We start from the raw sequence: 20,862 nt of genomic DNA, 5'->3' as shown, positions 1-20,862 counted from the left end.
CGCTCGGAAAATGTTTTTTTAAGATACGAAAGAGGAAGTTTTGTTGGGTAAAAACGTACACATAATATTTAGAAATTCAATCACATGGCAGTTTTCAACAGTAAAAAAGATGTACCAGAAAGTAAAACTGCGCAGCTGTAGTTAAATCTTAAGCGGGTATCAATTTCTTACTGCCATTGCGTCGTGGAGGTTATATTAATAAGCACCTTAAGCAATCAGGAATGCAACATCGAGGAAAAGTCGATTAGAAAATAACTTATTTTCAGTTAGAATTCCGCGATTGACTGAGTGTGTTTACCGTCACATTTCAACTTCAGCATAACACACATATGAGAAGTGTTGAGTTCCAAATGAAAACTTCAATAATTTGCAGTCAGGGTTCTGTTTTCAGACCGCACAAATTTCGGTTACTTCGCGTCATTGTTTAACAGAGGACTACTGAAAAATGTACAAGGTTTCAAAACACACGTGCCGAGCTATAGTTTCGCAACGTCCTCGTTATTGGATTCTCCGAGGCACTTATGTATTCTAACAACCAGGATTATTTTGTCTCTCAAATGTGTTACATGAATTTATTCGAATTAAAACCAGTTGCATATCATGCAACAATTTTGTAAGACGTAATATTGTACTTGCTATAAAATGTCTTGGCAACGACAGGAATGTTCTGATGAGAAATCTCTTGCTCTAAAAATTTCCTTTAAACATTTCAATGTCCTCTCTTGATTTTGGCAGGAGTTTATTTGGAAAGGCAAACATTAACTGGCTCCCACAATTAAGGTTTTTCAGACATAATGCAAGATGTGCATTTCTGTTTAATTAATGTTAAAGGAGGTAGTTTTTACGGAATGCTGGATATAGAAGTTAATTGGCAGTCAGTTTTCGGATCAATATAATATAGAAAATCTAACTGCGATCAATATTAGTATCTGGGCAACTGCCCACCTACCCCTCCCCTAACTCAACAACAGTCAATTGACAGTAAGATCCCCCCTACCGTCAAGTAATAAATAGTCATTAGTTCCTAAAATGCATTTTGTGTACAACAGGCCAAGATTTGGTGCACGTGAAATGAGTTACAAAATAGGGAAGGAGTCATTGACGGCGCCAAACAGAATAGCTAAAGGAGTGATCTTTATTTTTACTCAGTGAGCTCTAAAAAATTTTAATTGGACTTACAAAGATTTAAATCAGCTTCGCTTATACAAAACAGTCACGCTATGCTAGGTTTTATGACGAAAAAAGCGACCTAATACTGAGACCCACAAGCTGCAAAGGGTGAAGCTTGATGCCAGTCAGTGATGCCTCAACCAGGTTTAAAAAGTGCTGCCGCATTGGATGATTGAGTACTTTTGTAGCTTGTTCAACGAGCATCAGGTTAGCCTGGTCAACTTTTCGTCTGGAACTTAGGCACCGATCACATACTTAAGAAAAAGAATGGCAAGGACTCCAAATATGGATGGAACGTACATCGCTGTGGATCCAGATGTTGTAGGAGACATTGTAGTCCCAATCCCGGGTGGTGTGAACTGGAAAGTGTATTCCATTGCCCCTTTCTGAGAGTGCGGATCAAAGCCGTCATTTTCCGTAACGTCCTTGGTGTCGTGATAAGCCCATATAATGTACATTTTCTTCGTCTACGGAAAGAAAAATAAAAATGGAGTTGATGAAAGTGACGGGAAATGTTAGCTCCTTTCTTCGATTACGGGCACTTTTCTCAAACACTTCGAAACAAAATAATCCAAATGAGGTACCATATCATTAAATATCTTAAATGGATGGGAACAAACCAACTGACTAAATTAGAGGCAATGTCGGGTAGTTGAAGATGGGGCTACTGAGAAACAATTTGAACCGATGGCGTGAAGGGAACTCGAGCTTTACAGAGTTCCTTTCCTTTCCTTCTTTCCTGGCCAATTGCAGCCAGTTCGATTCAAAATTTCTAGCACCCATGCTATGATCACCTCGCGCAGGGTATGATACAATTCTTGACCAGTGAAGGTGCGAAAGTCTCTCCGATAACCCGAGCAATTAAACTAGAAGCTGAAAATGCTACAGAACCGTTATTTCGAGGTCGCTATCCATGTCACCAGTGTCCCTCTTACGCTTGAATGACAACATTGTGTAGCCATCCCGTTGCTCATGGCCCATCATTACGAAGTCCTGCTGGCTATCTCTTGGAGGTTTGGAGGTGGTTTTCGTCATGTAATCCTAACAAAACAGGAAATATATCATGAAAAAAAGCAATTTTCTTTTGATACTATTAAAAGAACTTCTGATAGGCAACCGTTACTGGTATATGGAGCAGAATACACTTGAACACGTTTAAGGTGCCTTACCCCAATATATCCTGTACCGCCGGTTCTTACTCCGCCAATCATCACATCGTAACCGTTCATTCCTCCAACATTATTGGACACGCCAAAGGCAACCCAACCTTCTGCTTTCACCACGATCTTGAAGTAAAACATGTCCATGTTTTTATCGTATTTCCAGTACAGCCTGTAGTTGTCATTTATTTTCACCATGACGTAATCGATGAAAGTGTAGGCCTCTGCACCCTTTGCAGTATGTTTCATGAATGTTCCATTCGCGGTATGATTGACATCGTACATTTTATGATATGCCCAGATGAGGTACATCATACCTGGCTAGAAATTCCAAAGTGAAAAAAACAGTTGATCAGATTTTAAGTGAGGAACCCAAACTGCGCACTCTAACTGCATTGATCTAATATGTTCCCCTTCGACAGCTCGTTATTCCATTTTCAGTTATTGTGACAACGCTTATGTTACGATATGCCTAGACAGGATACACCATACATCCGGCTGAAACACCCTTTTCATTCCCATGCTCATTTTTTTAGGTTATGCATTTATATTGCAAAAAAAATTACCAACTAATCAAGTCTAGGAATAGAAAAAATGACGCATCAAATGTTAAATAACTGTCGCACATTGTCCTCCTTATTCCTAAGTGTTTTTGGACTCGGCTAAGTCTGGACCCTACCCATACTACAAGTAAATTTTTTTGAGTAGTACTATGCACTCACAGCGAGGCTCGTTATCAATTAGATTTTCTCTGCCTGGTGACGAGGCTCAAATCGAGGCAAGAGGTAAGTTTTTTTGTCTACTTTTTCCCTTCAACCAAACAACCCAAACAATTGAAATGAACTGAGCTATCTTGCATGAAGTTATTTTTGTATTTCACGTGAATTAATCTCCGCGGTGTTTAATGAACTGTTATCGATTGTCTAAAGAAACTCATATCTCTCTTGATTAACGAAGGCCAACTTACGTTATCAACTCAGTTGATAACAGTAAATTACCCTGCTCTACTCTCCCGTTGACGCAGCACCACAGTTTCTTTAGAAGCTTTCCCCTCTTTTCATTTTTTCTTGATTACCGTTGTACTATGCTCTGCCCATTCAGATGAGGCAGCCTGGGACTACACTAGACACATTCAAAAGGAGCCTCAAGACCCTTCTTTTTAGACAAGCTTTTTATCGTGTTTTGTAACTTTTTATTTATTTTTATTTATTTTTAAAATTGTAAAGCGCCATAGAGCTTTTAGGATATGGCGCTCTAAAAATTTATATATTATATTTTATTATACTATTGCATATGCGTTTTCTTTAGTGTTTGAGACATATTTTGTGTTTGTAATTTTAATTTTACTGAGCCCCAGGGTGCGAAGAACACTGTCTCAAATAATAGGAGTGCTTAAATATACTTTACAGTACCATAATTCATAGTGATTTGCATCTCTAAAATGATTTTAGAAAGAAACACGGACCAAAATATAGAGCTCGCAAAAACCTGCATGAGCAAAATAATTTTTTTTCTGCCATAGCCTTTTGTTTGGTCAAGTGCGTGCTATGAATTTCTGTAGCCAATCTCATGTGAAGCGAGGCAAAACCACTCAAAGTAGTCTCTCACTAATTTCGGTCCTGACTCAAAAAAACGGTGGTTCAACGATCTGTTTAGCGCAGATTTGTGTGTGAATGCGATGAATTTTCCTTCTCTTTCTTTTACAGTTCTCCGATTTGATAACCGCTTGACATGTCTGCAACACCTTGCATGTTGTAGATCAAAAAATTGATAGATGGATTGGATATTGGTAAAAAGCCAGGCTGCATATTCAAAGATATCTACTAGAGTATGAACCGAATGATTAAAAGGTGGTTGGCTTAAGAATAGCCATTATCTAAAAATCTGATTTCCCGCCGGCTTTCATCTGCTGGAAGCGAGGCGTGTGACACGCAAATACTGACTAAATAAGCGGTGACTATGCATCGTCATAAGTCTAATATCAACTGTTTGTCCCTGAAGGTCCGATATTAATTGTTGCGTCACTTAATAAGCGGCAATTGTTTTGGAAGTTTGATGTTGGTAGGACGGACAAAGAAGAAGCCCTTAATTTCAATATCACACTTCGCAAATAAGGAAGCTTTGACGTTTCATTCAACTGAAACACTTTTTGATCGTTAAAAGTCTCGAGCCATTTAGCAATTTCGCAAGTTTTTATTCAAAGACAGTTTTTCCCACCATTTCTTGAATCAAAGGGTCTAATTGTCCTGTAGATATTTTGCGATATTATGAGTGTTCAAGTGGACCAAAGGAGTGGTGACAAGAGAAGTTTCGCGAATTGACGTAAAGAGAAGTTTTTGCTATTCTGCACCAGAAATTGAACATGTTAGTCATTTTGGAAGTTGTTACCAATTTATGTTGCATGTCTAAAAAGGATGATATAGAACCCTAAGCAAATATACCTTGAGGGCAAAAATAAACCTATACAATTGAAACAAAAACAAACCTCAATATTTTTACATAGTTATTTACGTCAGTGATGTCTTTCTTTTCTTAATCATCTTTAATAACTACCAAACAGACGTAATGATCACACGATCACAACAAATTTAATCGGCCTTGCATGACTCTAGCCAAAGTATCAAGAATTTCACGCAGTTCAAAAACACGCTCGGTTTTCTCGTCAAGGCAAAGTTTAGGGAGCAAAAACAATGGCAAATGTATAAAATTGTCAACGTTCCCTGGTTGGAAGGAATTCAAGGTGATTTAAACTCTTTGCAAAGAGTAGAAAATTTTTCGAATGAGTAAAGTCCGAACACAGGTTCCTTTTTCAAATATTCACGCTCTACCAATATTCAGCCGGCGGAAATTATCAAAATGGCATGACGTGGCATTGAGTAATTTTAATGATATGCATGTCATTATACTTAGGGAGCGTGTGTCGATAGATTTTGAGTGGAATCTCTATCTATCTCACCTTAATTACTACATCTTGTTCAGCATCACCAGTGTCCCTCTTCCTGTAGAACACCAAGTTTGTGTAGCCGTTCATTTCCGAGGCGCTCATCATCATGTAATTTTGTTCTTTATCTGGCATCGGCATCATATGCCCTGTCGTTAAATAATCCTGTCGATAAAATGATGTGAAATTAAAATGATGTTGCTTCACACAGTCATTTGGGACTAAACTGCTATGAAGTAATAACATGACGGCCTGGCCGGTTTTCTTTTTAGCTTGTTGATGCGAATGACAACAACTAAGAAAGCCTTTTGTGTACTTGCACAAGTAAATATAACAAATTTACATACTTTGTTCTCACGAATAATTTTCTTTGGCCCCGAGAGAAGTAAAATACGGTTAATTTCGGTCATTTAGTAAGTTTAGTAATCACTTGATCACTCTGCAACTAAGAAAAACGCCGAATCTCTTTTTATCATGTTCCCTTTTGTCACCTGCCAACGTAAGTTATGGTTTGGAGAGAAATTGTTTTGTCAACTTGTCAAACGAAAGCAAACCCCATTACCAGTTGAGAGAAAATAGTCCAAAACTTCTTGAGCAATCGTCGTCCCTTTCGAATGATCCTTGAGTCCTAAATCATGATGTTATCGAGTTTCCGAGGCTTTTTTTTTGTTTTGTTTTGTTTTGTAACTCAAGAAAACTGTTACTCTAACATTTCCTGATACAAAATGAAAGTGCTCGACTTGAACTCTAGGTCATAGTTTCTTTTAAGGTAAGACACTCACCTTTGCATAACCGGAATTGTTGGAGAAACCTCCCACCATCACATCATAATTCATCATGTTTCCTTTTTTTTCCGACACACCGAAGCCAACCCAGCCGGTTGCGTTCACGGTGACGTTAAAATGAAACTCGTCCTTGAGCATGTCGTATTTCCACATCACTTTGTAGTTTTCATTATCGTACGACACCATTTTGTACATTGACTTGTCCCCTTTAGATGGGGAGAAAAAAGTCGCGATCAGCAGAACAACAGGACCGAAAACCTTCATGTTGACTCTTCGGATTCTTCCACGAGAGAATGGCTTCCAAACATACAGCAGGGCCCTATAAACTCGATCATTCCCTCGTATATTAAAAGGTGGTGTCCGTTGAGGTAATTCAACCAATCAGATCGCATTCAGGCATGCCAATCATCCAATTCAACCAATCGTGCCATGTTTAGTGGACTTTAGATTGACATTATTAACGGCTGAAAATAGAATTATAAATTTCCTGTTTGCCAGTTAAATCACATGTTATCCACAGAAAACATTACGAAAACTCGCCAACTGTCTTTTCTTAACTAATGGCTGAGGATAGTCCTTTGGAAAATAGCTGTTATACAATTTCCTCTCAGATTACCCCGATAGCGGGTAACTAATACAGAAATCGAAAGTAACTAAACAGAAATCGAAAGTAACTAAACAGAAATCGAAAGTAACTAATACAGAAATAGTATTCAGTACGCTTTTCCGTTTCTTTGAAAATATATTTATGTTAGTTAGGTAAGCTCAGTTTATGATCATTTTAATAAAGCCAATCTCTCGTATATAACAAGTATACAGGACATAGATTTTCCCACAGTTTAATAAACCTCATGAGGTTTTTGGATATTTATTGCAATGAGGTGTCTCCGTTCGACGGTGACCAATTTTTATTGTCATTGTTATACTACGTGCCAGTATTGCGTGAGTGCAACTTTTTCATTACAATATCGGCCCAGTTTAAGACAATGCAGGTTCCTAAACACGGCTTGTTTTGATGTTAGTCGAGAAACCTCTTAACGACGAGTTTCAAAACAAGCCTTGAAAGGAATTGCTTAAGGTGAATTAGGAAAAAAGTTAGCCGGAGGGGTTTTCATAGACCACAAATTGCAGAATACTAGCGTCAAGTGAGTAGCGCAGACTCAAGCTGAAATCGAGAAAAACACATCCCGCGGTTTTCGTTTATTTGGTTGCTCTGGACTACGGAACAAACAGACTGAACCGATCGGTCAAGATGAATGTCGGAAACACACATTAGCCACCGAAAATACGGACAGACGTAAAAACAAAGAGAACTAAAAAAATATGAGAGAATATAAAGAATGCTCCATTTTAGATCAGGGTCTTGTTCCCTAACTTTTGTTTCGTTGAATCGCTTCTGGTTTATCCCAAAGAAAAGAAAAGTGGTTTAACAAAACCCCACAGCGTTTTGTGGCTGAACCATAATTAATCGTTTTAGCCCTCTGGCTCGAAATTTTCTTCGTCTTCCTTTTTTGGGCATGATTGAGTTACAAAAACGACTTCCGCTGTAGTTACCGCGTGAGTTTGCAATATATCCTGAATTTCTTTTGAATTACTACACTAATTTCACGCGCCTCTTTTGGTGAAAAGCCCAGAATAACTCAAGGTGTTTGTGACTGCCAACAAAATCAGGTTTCAACACACGAACGCTTTAAAATTTAATTACTTTACGGTTGATCGTGATTGCCAAAAGGGGCAAATAATTATAAGTTATTACGAAGTAGAAGGAATAGAAAAACGAAAAACAACAGAGGAAATACAATCGGACAAGAAAAGACACTTACAAACGTTGCGTGACTTGCGAGCACGAAGGACGGAAAAATTAAAAGATGATCGCAGTTAATAAAGGAATCGATGTTAGCCTAATGCACTCTGATATCCCAATGTTCAATTTTTTTCTGAGAAACTTTTACGAATGAAATTAAACAAAGTAGAATAATGCGGAAAAATCTAACAGAATACAAATCGCCGTGAGTGAAAAGAATGCGAAAAACAATAATAAAAATGTGCGTGCAAAAACACAAAAATGTAATTAGGAACGTAAAAGGAAAGAAATCACTAAGTGGGAATGCCGCAGTAACAGTGTTATTGACCAGGAGAAAGTAAAGAATCATTCGCATAAATCGCTCCATATTTTGAGAGGGTATGGATGAGGGTAATTGAAGGCTTACTGAGAATTCGGAGTCCAGGAATGGAAGCCCACTTCAGATAACTGTATCACTGAAGCGTCATTCTTTTTCTTAGCATGACATGATTGAACATTCAAATTGCTTCAAAACTCTGAATTAGGCTCACTCATCAGGAGTCGTGATCCAGAGAACAGTGAGCCAGTGAGGATAGCATTCAAAATCTGCAGACTATTAAACAGTTTCATGCACTGTTATCCGTGTTAGCTAATGCTCGGCGCAGGAAGTCAAGCCATGCTTATCAAGAGGAGAGGGGGCGAGGGATTAATAGATCACCCCTTCCCTTCATAAAAGGAAGACTCGGAGGTTAAAAGAGACTGGGAATGTAAAGGAAAACTGCGGTATAGGAAGCCACAAAGACAATTATGGGGTTCATATCCCTAAACGATTTCGCTTGCAACCAAAAATTATTTCTCGAGCGTAAGTTAGGAACGTTGGACATGATCACGATACCGGAGTCGATTATGCGAGTTTAAGGGAAAAATTCGAATAAAAGACAACCCACGTGTTTAGACTTGTTTTCGGTTCGTACGTGCCTTCGGTCACGACACGGGTTAAGAGGTAAAATGAAACTCGTTCAAAACGTCCAAATCACAAAAAGCCTCAAAATTCGCCCAAAAACAAGCTCGATGGAAGAAATCCTCGAAAAAACTAATTAACGACTTTATGTAATTTACATTGAAATGTAGTATTAGTTTCCAGCCCCTCAAAGTGCTCTTTTCAGGCCGCCCGAATGGGGTCTGTATTTAAGTGGCCATATATGGCCACTTGGTACGCAAAGGGTTAATGGGGGGTGAATTCAGAACAATACAGGTTTGATCTATACCAAAAATATAGTTGTCATCCTAAAATAAGTTTTGAGGAAAACAAACTTACGCAGCACGTTCGATATGTTAGAACGCGGGCCACAAAAACAGCGTTGAGTACATATATTGGACTGAGACCTAACTTGGCTTGTTCTGCCTGGCCTCGACCTCACTCTCTCGTATTCCCTCTTGGGAGAAAGAAAGGGGACCTGCTCGGTGGAAGCCAGGTTGATATGATGTTTTTCAGTTTCAAACAGAGAATTATCCTAGCAGTAAGGGTTCGCACCAATGACAGTTCAACATGCAAAGTCGTCACGTCACAAGTTCTTTCCACGGTTAAGTAACCCCTAACTTCTATAAACTAGACCCAGTCTTCCATCATTGCACAGTATTCGCGCGCACGTGATAGACCGAAGGAAAATGTATAGAAATTATACTGGTAGGGAAACACACTTCGTTATCAAATTATTGAACTTACACAAATCAAATTGCTTATACCTTTCCACTTCTGGGAGGTACCATGAAAGAAATTCTCCCTATTTTAAAAGACTGGACGAGAAGGGGAACTAGTGACAGAAAGATAACATTTGATGCAACACTGACGCGCCAACCAATTCGAAGCTTCAACATCCCCAACACACGGGCATTGGACTGTTGTCCGTGCCCCGGGGGGTTGAGAATTTGGACCTTGCCTGGGTGGTGCGGTAAAGGTGAACCAGCGGAACACGTAAGGAGTCCGCTTTCGTGAGCAAATGGCTTGGAAAATTTCACACCGTGGAATAACGCCTAAGAGCGAAAAACCAGCTAGCTGCACCTAAAAAATTTCCTATATTCAAAAACGTTCGTTTATCACACAAATAATAGTTCAATAAAAATTGTGCTAGGGTGGGGCATTTGAACGCAGATTTTGCTCGGGGTCTGGAATTTAAACAAACCAATCTTCAAAGATTCAAATGCCCGTGGGGCGTGGACTGTTGAAGCTTTGAATTGACCGACGCATAGACTCTCAGTTTAAATTATAAGTAATATGGCAGAAGAATTCAGTGTACCGATATCTGAACCTGGAAGTGCAAGGGTTGAAATATCAGCCATTTTCTTGTTCTCATCCCAGTTTGATGCCATTTGTGATTTCAAACTGTGATTAGGATAACGGAATTGATTTTTTCGTGTTTGTTACACCCGTTAACCCCTTGAGTAACCAAGACAGATTTTCTCCTAACAGTATCAAGAAGAACAGTGGTGAAAATAAAGGAAAATCAAGATGTTGATTCAATACCAAAAATTCTCCAAACTGATATCATAAGAATTGCCACAGAAAGGAGAATTGCTTACAAAATTTTAAGAGTGAAACAGATAAAGAGTGTTTAACAAGGAGTTATGGTAACAAAAGTTGATTTGAACTGTTATTATGAAGGAAGAACTATGCTCAACAGTTTGCGAATAAATGTTGATGCATGAAGATGAAACACTGTTCAAATATTAATAAGATCTTGGTGAACCAATTCGGTCTTTATTTTTACAAGCACTGAGACATCATTGTGTGACTGGGTTGAGATGACAGATTGATTTGGGAAGAGACACACTAAAAAGCAAGCACTCAGCAACTCTTTTGGTTTGGTGCAGAGAAATGTGGAAGTCTCTCAATGCACTAGATAGACCACAGTCATCCAGCTGAATGCTTTTTAAAACAATGGCTGGTTACAAAGCTCAGAGAAGCCCCAGATTCTTTAGTTCTGATAGATAGATAGACGTAGATAGACGTTTATTAATAATACCTTAATAGCAGCTGGAAGCTGAATTACAAAGGTGTACAAATTATATAATCGAACTATACAATAAAATCAAACCTAAAAGGGAACTAATTTACATATGGGCCCATATACAATTGTAATAGATGTCAATTAAAATGTCTTGCGCTTGCTGGAATGAAAGTATCTCTGAACCGATTTGTTTTGAAGGAAACTCTAAATGGTCTGCGTCGTCGTAACTCCCTAAGTTGATCTCGGTTGTCGAAAGGCAGTAAGTGGTACAAACAATCCAAGGGATTGGAGACGATGTTGTTAAAGAATTTTAGGCAAAGGTCTTCCCTCCGATCCCTTAGGGTTTTCAGCTCTGCCATCTGAAGCACTTCTCTATAATGATTATCATAACCGTATATAATTTTCAAGGCTCTCTTTTGGACCCGCTCTAAACTTAAGCTCAAATAATCGGGGAGACTATAATGGTAGACCTGACATCCATAAAGTAAGACGGATTGAATGCAAGCAACATAAAAATTCACTAATTCTGGTGATGGTACCTTAGCTCGCTTTAACTGAGTTAAAAAGTAAAGCCGCTTAGCGGCCTTTTTAATCATCTCAGTAACGTGAGTGTTCCACTTGAGGTTGTCTTGAAAATACACACCCAGTAATTTCACGACACTGAAGGCGCTAACCTTAGAGCCATTAATTTCTATGAGATCGTAGGAAGGAGGGGAGCGCACGAAGGAAACTCTTAGCTCATTACATTTTTTCGGATGAAGTTGAAACGAGTTAAGTGTTGACCAGGTAGCTACTTCGTTTATCATAGACTGAGCATTGCTAGGACCACCCTTGCTTATGATTTCATACACTGTCGTGTCATCTACATATTTTATACAATCACTGGCTGATGGTACTTTCAAATCATTTATCATAACCAAGAATAGCCACGGTCCCAATTTTGTTCCCTGCGGTACTCCTGCTCGGACCGATCCCCACTCTGAGAGACAATCATGTGCAAGTTTGACCCTTTGTTTCCTATCTTTAAGAAAGGCTATTATCCAATTAATGATGTAAGGGTTGATGTTGTAGGTCCTAAATCCTAGAAAGCAGTCAATCTGACAGAGGGGAGAAAATAATCACACTCATTCACAGAACAAGCTGTTTTATTTAGCAGCACTATTACATTTTTAAGAGGAGGTTCATTTGGTCTTCTGTCTGCGAGTCATCACATCAGGAAAAAGACATGAAAAACAAAAGTAAAAGAAGAAAATAAATATGGTGATATCTTTTAAATGTAACCTTCACTTGGAAGGGAAACAATCATGTACAGCAATCATACAGGTAACATGGATTGAACAAGACAAACATACAGTTTGAAAGCTCATGACCCTGAAATAGGGTTCAATTGACTGTTTTGAATTGCCAATATACACACAGATCAAAACCAATAACTAAATACTTTGCTTAATTCAAGTTAGTTTTAAGTTGAGTTTTAAGTTGTTTAAGACTACTTTATACATAGGTTTCCTACAGAAATCTGTCCAAGTTTGTCTAGAAACTCTGCCAAATATTTTCTAAATATCAATGTAACTGAATTCCCCCATAAAAACAATGCATGTGTAATAAAATTGTATGTCACTGAAGTAAACACTTGAATACTTAATGGTGTCTTGATAATGAACATCCAGTCTTATTATTGAACAAAAAAAAATACATCCTTTGCTGCAAGTTTTTCTTTCTTTTTACAGTTTTTAGAATTGAGATCAGAAACACTTAAAAATCAAAATAAAACTTCAAGATGAGTTTATTGCATACATTATGTTTCCTTCACTTGCCTCACAAAAAAAATGCACACCTTACAACATTATTCATTACATGTATTTTAGCAAGAAATCCAAGCAAGGTTAAACTATAAATCCTGAATTAGTGTGAACTACCCTGTACTGGCCCTTGGTATACAGATGTATTGATCTCACCTAATCTTCATCCTCTTCCTCAGCATCAGAGCCACCACCTTGCCCTTTCCTCATGTTCCTTCTCTTCACACGTCCTGGGCGCCCTCCACCATATGGCGAATTCAGTGAGAAATCAATGTGCTTTTGAGAGTCCAGGCGCACAATGTATGATGGGACATTGACAAGCTGTTTGCGCACACTGGAGAGAAGGAAAAAAAATCTCAACTTCATCAATTTAATCCAAGAGCTTGGGACATTTTTCCTTTTTCATTTTCTTATGTACTAGTACAAATTACATTTTCAGATGAACCTAATGGAAGAGTTTCAAAATGTTGCTGACCACTGCAATTACTATGATGCTTGTCTAACCACACTCATTTGAATGGTGCCCTACTAAAGCCATTTCAAAACAAGTGTAAAGAGAAGTCCAGGATTTCTTTGGTCTCCATCACTATATGACTGTTTCAGGAAACTTGCCCAAATTTCTCAAACAATCAGATTCAAAACTAAACCCAATTGTGACTTGGTCATTCACATATCCTGTAGCAGTTTGCTTGTTTTTATTTTAATTTTTCAAACTTCAGTTTTGGTTTTACATAACTCAATCTGACAGTTCTATGCAACTTAGTTAACTTAACCCTTTCCCCCCTAACATCAGTATCCATATTCTCTACATTACTACACATTTCCTACGGTGCTGACAAAGAGAAATTGTTCCATAATCAAAAGCTGCCTTAGTTGGTGATCATTTCCTCTTTTCTCATGACCATAATGTTTGATTCAAGGGTGATATTGTGAGGAGAAATTAGATGCTAGTCATTAGTAGGGGTTTAAAGATTAAGTCAAAATCCTCTTCATTTTCCATGGTTAGGTGCTAGTTGCAAATATCTTGTTCATGTTGTGTAACAAAAACAAGTAATTAAAAGTATTGTTAGTGTTTTATCAAATTAATCTTGTAAAACACTTCAGTACTATCAGCAATTGTTTTTTTTTCAACCATTTGCAGGGTGTAAAATTGTGCCTAATACAGGTGCCAATGTGACTAAATTTTACTCTTTTGTGATCAAATCCTGAAAATTAGTCACCAAATTGGGGACTAGAATGCTTCATCATAACCTTACCCAAAGATATAGCAAGTTAAAAAGATTTGGAAAGGTAAATCCGCAGCAAACTTCCTTGTTAAGTTTGTTTCCTAAACGCAGCATGTGCATCTTCATTGATGACTAGACGCCATCTTGTATTTAGGTGAGCTTGATGGTTGTAAATCATCCATCCTAGTGTGCACTTTGTGGCACATAAAAGATCTTTTTCCTAACTTAATTTTGGAGGGTTTATCTAGAATGCTGACAGCAAAAAAAAAGGTTTTGTTTGTCTTTAAAAATGGCGACCACTTTTTTTTCGAATTGGCTACCACTTTGAAAAATTTTGGGGGCCAAGTGGCTATCAGAAAAAAAAATTAATTTCATTCCCTAAGTTGATAAGTGTTGGCAATACATGACCTAAGCCAGACAAAAATTTCCAATTTCAGCTCCAAAATAAAGTTCTCAATGAATTGTTGCAACTTGTATAAACTGGAAAAATTGAACACATTGACATACAATTGCTCTTTTAATTAAATTGTTATACTGGTATGAAGAAGTTAAACGAGACTATTTAATCACAGATGCACATAGGTCATGAAGCAGAGAGTAAGACTCTCACTATTTACTCTGCTCGAACACGTTGACATACATTGCTCTTTTAACTTCTTATACTGGCATGAAGAAGTCCAAAGAGCCTATTTAGCCACAGATGCTTATAGACCATGAAGCAAAGAGTAAGAATCGCACTATTTACTCTGCTCCAACACAATTTGAGTTAGAGCAGAGTGAATCAAAGTGCTTACGGCAGTGTCAGTGTATGTGTCGAAATAGTGTCGACAAAATGTGAACGATAACCCAAGAAAAACGGTGCATAACACAGTTCCCAATTACTTATCACTAAGGAACTCGTCTAAAGTTCATATAGTACCAAGAACTCCTCGTGTGAACTGAAAAAAACTTCAACTCTTTGGTACAGAACAGTTTTCAATGGCGTACGATCGAATTGCAGTTCGTTGAAAAAGCTCGAAAGTTACAACGATCAATCAACCATTACCTCATGCAACTAGATATACAATGGGTAAAAACACACAAAACATCGAATCACTGCGTAGTCACGAACAAAATTAAATTTCTTTACAGCTTACCGTATGTGTCTCTGTCGGATCAACACACGAGCGTGATGAATACTCTTCGCCAAACCAAGCTTAAATACTTGAGTTTGAAGACGCCTCTCCAAGAAATCTTCGATTCGCAGACCCAACACGTAATCGAGCTTCATTCGGGTCTCATCGAGCACGCCAATTCGTACGAGACGACGCAAAAGAGCATTACCTTCGAACAACCTTCTCTGATCTTTCTCCTCCAATGTAAGAAGTTCTCGCGCAGCCTTTCGGATCTTCGCCAAAGTTAACTTCACACGCCATACCTCACGTTTGTTACGAAGCCCATAGTCTCCAATAATTTTTAATTCTTGATTCAGACGCTCTTTCTCGAAGGGACGCCTTGGAGTTGTGTAGGTTTTACTACACACGTTCTTCGGCATCTTGCTGAAGAAAAATTGGCGATCAAAAGGAAGAAGATGGGCGGCCGCAAAGCATTTAACCACGTGTAAGGAGAACGATGAATTACGTGCACCCCCCTCTAGAGTGAACTACTCTAGATACCAGTGACTCTCTATCTCAGGGAATAGAGACTGTCTAACATGTCTAATGGTTATGTGGTAATCGATTTGGACTAATTGTCATGAATTAAAGAAATTACAGCGAAGAATCAAGTTTTGCGTTTGGAGTCTAGCCCAATTTCTATTCATTTCCGTGAGAGCTCTCTTTTTTTTTTTCGCCTACCCATTTTCTCAGAGTTTGGACAGAATTTTGTTTGGAAACAAAAAATTGCCGCTTCAAGACTGTGGAAAAGTTAATTGATAGGTCAGATTGAGTTTCAGCCAATCACGGGAGCATATATAGGACTCCTTGAGATGTCTAATCGTGAAAGTTGTTGGCACCTCTGATGGAGCTGATCAAAATCATGGGTTGTAGAAGGCTAACTAACATGCTATTGCGTTTACGAACAATTCATTTACGCTTTAGGGAAACGCACAAATACCATTGAATAAATGTTGACAAAATTCCTGCTCTCCCTGAATTATTGTTAAAAGTTACAACGAAGGTAATAAACAGCTGCTAACTGAAATGCTTTAGAATATTTAAATGCCTAGTCAATACCTGTTGCAAATAACAGGTTACAAACGGACAATAGGGCAATATTCGTTAAAAAAAAAAAAACAACCTTCATAGATGGCTGTCGAACACGCCTTCCTCACTAACATGTGAGGTGATTTAAACTTTGAAGTTCCATTCACTCAGCTTTGAAAATGGAACTGGGAAATCTGAGCTATGTCGACTCAAACGTTTCGCGGCAAAATTCTTCGAGCACAGCGAAACCTGGTGGTTGTTCTCATGGTATCGTTCTTGGGTGGCATCGCTTACGGTAGGTGAAATAACTTTCCACTAAGGTTTTGATCACGGGACGTTTCTACTTTACCAAAATTTCATATTTTAGTAACACCCTTCAAGACTGAATGTACGAAGAAACTTCTCATCACCAGGCTGTTATCCTTTGAATTGTGGAAAGGGGGCTCTGGGAACGAGTTTGGACTGAAAAAGACCTGTGAACGACTGTTGTTAAGTTGTTATGATCCGAGCATAGTTCCCAAGTCTCCAAATGAGATTGAAGTTCAAGGTGATATTTCAGACGCTTTTCATCGATCGATAAACCTTTGCTGCTTCTCACATTTGAATAATACATGGTAATTCAACCTATTTTTTCGTTAAAATTACGTTAAGATCACCCTCATCCTCACACCTGTCCAAAGGCTTGGTAACTTAGCGTACAGATTGGCTCTTGTGATCCCCAATACAGGAGAATGAGATAAGAGATTGTTCAAGTGTCCCATGAACAGAATAAATACAGTAAATCGACAATTCCTACTCCACACTAATCTCTCCAAGATTTTCCAAACGCGTGGGTATCCCAGGGAGGCGCGGCCTGTCTCTAAAAACTTTCTTCCCTTGCCTCCAAAACACTCTTCACATACAAAAAACAAAGCAACAACCACAACCTTTGCATAATCAACCAAGAGAAGTGCAGCATAAAAGCAAGAAACACCTCTTTGGTCAAACTTCACGATTTCACGGGTGTCGAAAGAATTCCAAATATTTCATTTTGTTTATTTTCATTGCTCTTTGATATTTCGATTTACCGAATTTTAGGCACGTATGTATGGACGTATTTGGTAATCATTCCTCCGTAGCTCTTGCACACAAATAAATACATGAATGAATTAAATAGTTCGACTTCTGACCACATGAACCACTGATATGCATTGGGGGGTGGGGGAGAGTAGCCCTATTTGCTCGATAGGCAGGTACTTCCCCTCATAACATCCACGAGAGAGGTGGTCCGTTATCTACAATATCACTAGTGCTTCTTTTGGAAAAAAAATTAAAATAGAGCAAACGGCGTTTAACTTCCGAGGTTTTCACATGTATCTTTAAATTCACAGGCTTACTTTCCATTTTGAGAAATTCTGCAGTGCTCATTGACTCAAAATCGGCCTGCCTCAGAGATGAATTTTCAGACATCGTGTTGGTAATTGTTTACAACTATCCTTTCTACTCAAGTATTCCAGCGCTCACTGCCCTATACAAGCATGCATTTCCCACGATAATGTTTTGCGGACCGCGAAAGACTAAGGACTACACTGTGGAGGCTTTGTACATTAACAAAGGATACTTCTCCTACACGTGCATGTCACGTGCCATGGAGAAACATCCGGGGTATACAGGATATTTACTTATCAACGATGACGTTTTATTGAACTATTGGAACTTCGTTGGAATGGACCGGGACAAAATCTGGGAAGGGCCGAAGGGAACGATACTACTTTTTAACTACACTCAGCCTGCAAATTGGTATTGGTGGAATTCCACATGGGGAATGAAAACCTGTCAAAAATCTTATGATGAAATCCGGGGTTTGGGCAAGTCCTTGAAAAATGAATGGTTGCCAACTATGATTGATGATAATCACAACGACGCACTGAATGCAAATGCTCCTCCCTGGAGCCCGATATGGGACGTGGAGAGGTCGATAGAACTTTTGAAAGAGAATGGAAATGGAACGTTAAACTGCTACCGCGGTCGCTCAGACATATTTTACATACCCGGTAAATTTTCGGAAGCGTTTCAAACACTCTCCTATATTTTCTACAAGCACCGTTCATTCTTAGAAATTGCAGTTCCTACCATGTGTCGTATGCTTGACAAGGTGGAGAATTTTAAGTTTATCCCTGGGATTTACCTGCCTGGAAAAGCGGGGGAACCCTTGGTTAGAAAGGCTGAGCACTTCTGGAAATCGTACGACGAGAACTTGGCGTTCATTCATCCTTTGAAACTTAACTATGAGCTTGATGGAATTCTAAACTTGGCTTTACTGAGAAACAGGATGTTGAAGTATAGTGACAGCATTAGTAAATGCTAAAGAAAACTGATGTTAAGGTTCTTCCAAAGCAATTGCGCACACGAAATCCAATGACCGATAAAAGGATCGCTAAAATACTTTTCAGAAGACGGATACTGAGGAGTAGGTGCCAGCAACGAGCAATGATGACGATGAAAATACTTTTATTTGAAGATTTTGAGATAGCAGAATAGCACTAGGTATTTACTTGCATTTATTTTGAACGGTATATCTTAACTACAATACATATTTACAATGATAATGCAACACTATAATAAAAAACAATTTTACCCAAGGACGTACAATTAAAGAAAAGTGTCGCGCAGTCCCCGAGCAGAAAATTGTCTTTCAGGTAAAAGTGAAGGCGTATATACATAAATAAGGTCGATTTAAGATCATTTAAAAATTATACGTTTGCTTTAATCTTTTTAAAACCTTCTAAAAATTGACGAAAGATTCTTTTTAAAAGAATTTGAAACTCTAAGAATATTAGATTAAAATGTATCTTCATATTGATCATTCATTTAAAAACATGCGAATAATGTCTTCTGCACAAGACAGTCTTCCGGTAAAGACGGGTCTGTGTTTCGACAAACGGGTTTGTGTTTTAATCCCTCTCATATAAGTAGTAGGGTCTCTAGATTCCACCCCCCCCCCCCCCACCCCGCTCCACCCCACCTTTCCAATTCTCGTGTGCGTGTGCGGGACACCTAAAATTTACAATAAATTAGCTTAGCATGAAGAGAATAGTTATAAATATCAAACAGATTTTGACTCTCTGTGGTCATTTTAATGTCTTCCAGGAAACCAGAGAATTGAAATATAAATACGCTTTAAATTACTCGTTCATAAATAAATCATATATCTTTAAATCGCTTTGAAATTTATATTCGATGACAAAGGATTTGTTTTGCAAACCTTTGTAAACAATTAAATATTTCCTTCAAGAGATAACAACGTGCTTACATGATGTTACAGGTGCGATGTGGTTCCTTAAATTTCTGCTTCTTGCCGAGTCCCACTCTCAATCTTCTCTTTGCAAACTTTTTCCGCCTCCTTTTTCTGCCTTTATATATCAATGCCTCAAGCATATTCGAGAAGATTTTGTCCACTCTGAAATCTATCTTCGCCGACGCCTCGATGTATTCTCCTTCGAGGCGAGACAGCACTGAAACAGCTTCGTACCCTTCACGTGCGGTCACTTCGCGCTCGGTAACATCCGTATCCAACTTGTTGCCAACCAGAATAACAGGCACAACGTTTTCACTGTTACCTCTTAGCACAGATATTTCTTCCATGGTTTTCACAGCTTCTTCAAACGACACTACGTCGTCCACGGCGTAAACGACGATATATGCGTGGCTTGAATTTAAAGCCAAGCTCCTCATTACAGGAAAGGAGTACGAACCTGCAGTGTCCACGATACAAAGTGTAAAGTGCTTCCCGTCCATCGACAGAGAGTGTACATAATAATCATCGACGGTCGGAATGTGTTTTTCTTCAAAAGGTTGATCGAAAAACGATCTCAACAACGCTGTTTTGCCAACACCTCCACTGCCAAGAATTGAGATGCAAAAGTCAAATGGCGGAATTGCAGCATACGATGCGACGTTAGAGGGTACCTCGCCTTGATGGCTTTCTTTCATTTTCTCCAGTTAAAAAATTTTAAAACGTTCTTGAAGCGCTATTCATTCATGTTCCTGCTAAGACATCGAGGCTCTGAACTCAGCCTTCATTCGTTTCTCTGGGGAAAAATCTCTCGATTGTCATTTTATAGAACCATATACACGATTAAAATTCATCACGTCTCTAAAAACGGATTTCCGCTAGTTGTTTCACGCCGCCAAAATATGTTGGTGCTCGGTCGCGAAATGTAGCACGATCTACGAGAATTCTTAACATTTTTTCCCTGATATTTTATCGCGTATTTTATTTCATCACGTACTACGAGATTGATATTTTAATTTGCGATTCCAATCTTTGATCAAGGGCATTCTAGTAGGTGCCATTCAATAACACCGTTAGCAAACCCTAACACTAACAGTGGCTTCTTTTTTAAACAGTTGGGACAAATAACTGGAATTATGAAAATGAAATTTCATTCAGAAAACAGGGATACCTGCAAGCCCATCTGGACATTTTTTTAAATATTGATTTAAATGGAACTGCGTACAAAATATTGCTTTCAACGAAAGTCCGGTTTTTCTTAAGTGAAATTTCGCCACAAATTAATTCCACCGAGTTCACCGCAGTTTCCTAATTTCTTTTTGTTAACATCTTACCACCACGATCGTTTTCTGAACGTTGTGCCACTATAAGTATTTTTACTAGCGTTTTGGCTATTTGCTGATAGCATTCTAGTACTAGAGGCTCCTGTCCAGCCCTTTCACCGTGGGTTAATCCTCGATGGGGCTGCAATTGCCTGATTACTGATCTCTAATTTCCCGCTTCAGTGCTCATGAACAACAAATAATGTCT

At 38.6% G+C, this 20,862-nt stretch overlaps 4 protein-coding genes and 1 long non-coding RNA gene across 5 annotated transcripts; 2 read left to right on the top strand and 3 right to left on the bottom strand.

Annotated features, from left to right (window-relative positions):
• Positions 1–1,117: 1,117 nt before the first annotated feature.
• On the bottom strand, positions 1,118–6,320 carry LOC113664278 (uncharacterized). The gene is made up of 5 exons (XM_027179875.2): positions 6,054–6,320; positions 5,287–5,436; positions 2,340–2,651; positions 2,062–2,211; positions 1,118–1,637 (listed from the first exon to the last, which is right to left on the bottom strand). Exons 1-5 carry the CDS (start codon positions 6,318–6,320, stop codon positions 1,407–1,409), a joined length of 1,110 nt encoding a protein of 369 aa, XP_027035676.2. The 3' UTR covers positions 1,118–1,406.
• LOC149039257 (uncharacterized) lies at positions 4,932–5,620 on the top strand. Its single transcript, XR_016180191.1, has 2 exons — positions 4,932–5,070; positions 5,544–5,620. It is a non-coding gene; the product is annotated as an uncharacterized LOC149039257 (long non-coding RNA).
• Positions 6,321–11,974: 5,654 nt separating the features above from the next.
• On the bottom strand, positions 11,975–15,437 carry LOC113664290 (small ribosomal subunit protein uS4). The gene is made up of 3 exons (XM_027179890.2): positions 15,012–15,437; positions 12,806–12,983; positions 11,975–12,044 (listed from the first exon to the last, which is right to left on the bottom strand). The coding sequence occupies exons 1-2, from the start codon at positions 15,407–15,409 to the stop codon at positions 12,806–12,808; spliced, it is 576 nt and encodes a 191-aa protein (XP_027035691.2). The 5' UTR covers positions 15,410–15,437; the 3' UTR covers positions 11,975–12,044.
• Positions 15,438–16,113: 676 nt separating this feature from the next.
• LOC113664286 (uncharacterized) lies at positions 16,114–18,679 on the top strand. Its single transcript, XM_027179885.2, has 2 exons — positions 16,114–16,353; positions 17,429–18,679. Exons 1-2 carry the CDS (start codon positions 16,260–16,262, stop codon positions 18,403–18,405), a joined length of 1,071 nt encoding a protein of 356 aa, XP_027035686.2. The 5' UTR covers positions 16,114–16,259; the 3' UTR covers positions 18,406–18,679.
• LOC113664284 (GTP-binding protein Di-Ras2) lies at positions 18,532–20,183 on the bottom strand. The gene has a single exon (XM_027179882.2). It carries the CDS (start codon positions 20,028–20,030, stop codon positions 19,347–19,349), a length of 684 nt encoding a protein of 227 aa, XP_027035683.2. The 5' UTR covers positions 20,031–20,183; the 3' UTR covers positions 18,532–19,346.
• Positions 20,184–20,862: the final 679 nt, after the last annotated feature.

This window comes from Pocillopora damicornis, chromosome 10 (genome assembly GCF_964200805.1).
Source record: "Pocillopora damicornis chromosome 10, jaPocDami1.2, whole genome shotgun sequence".
NCBI lineage: Eukaryota > Metazoa > Cnidaria > Anthozoa > Scleractinia > Pocilloporidae > Pocillopora > Pocillopora damicornis.
Note: the sequence above shows the minus strand (reverse complement) of the source record. Positions and strands in the feature narration are given on the sequence as shown.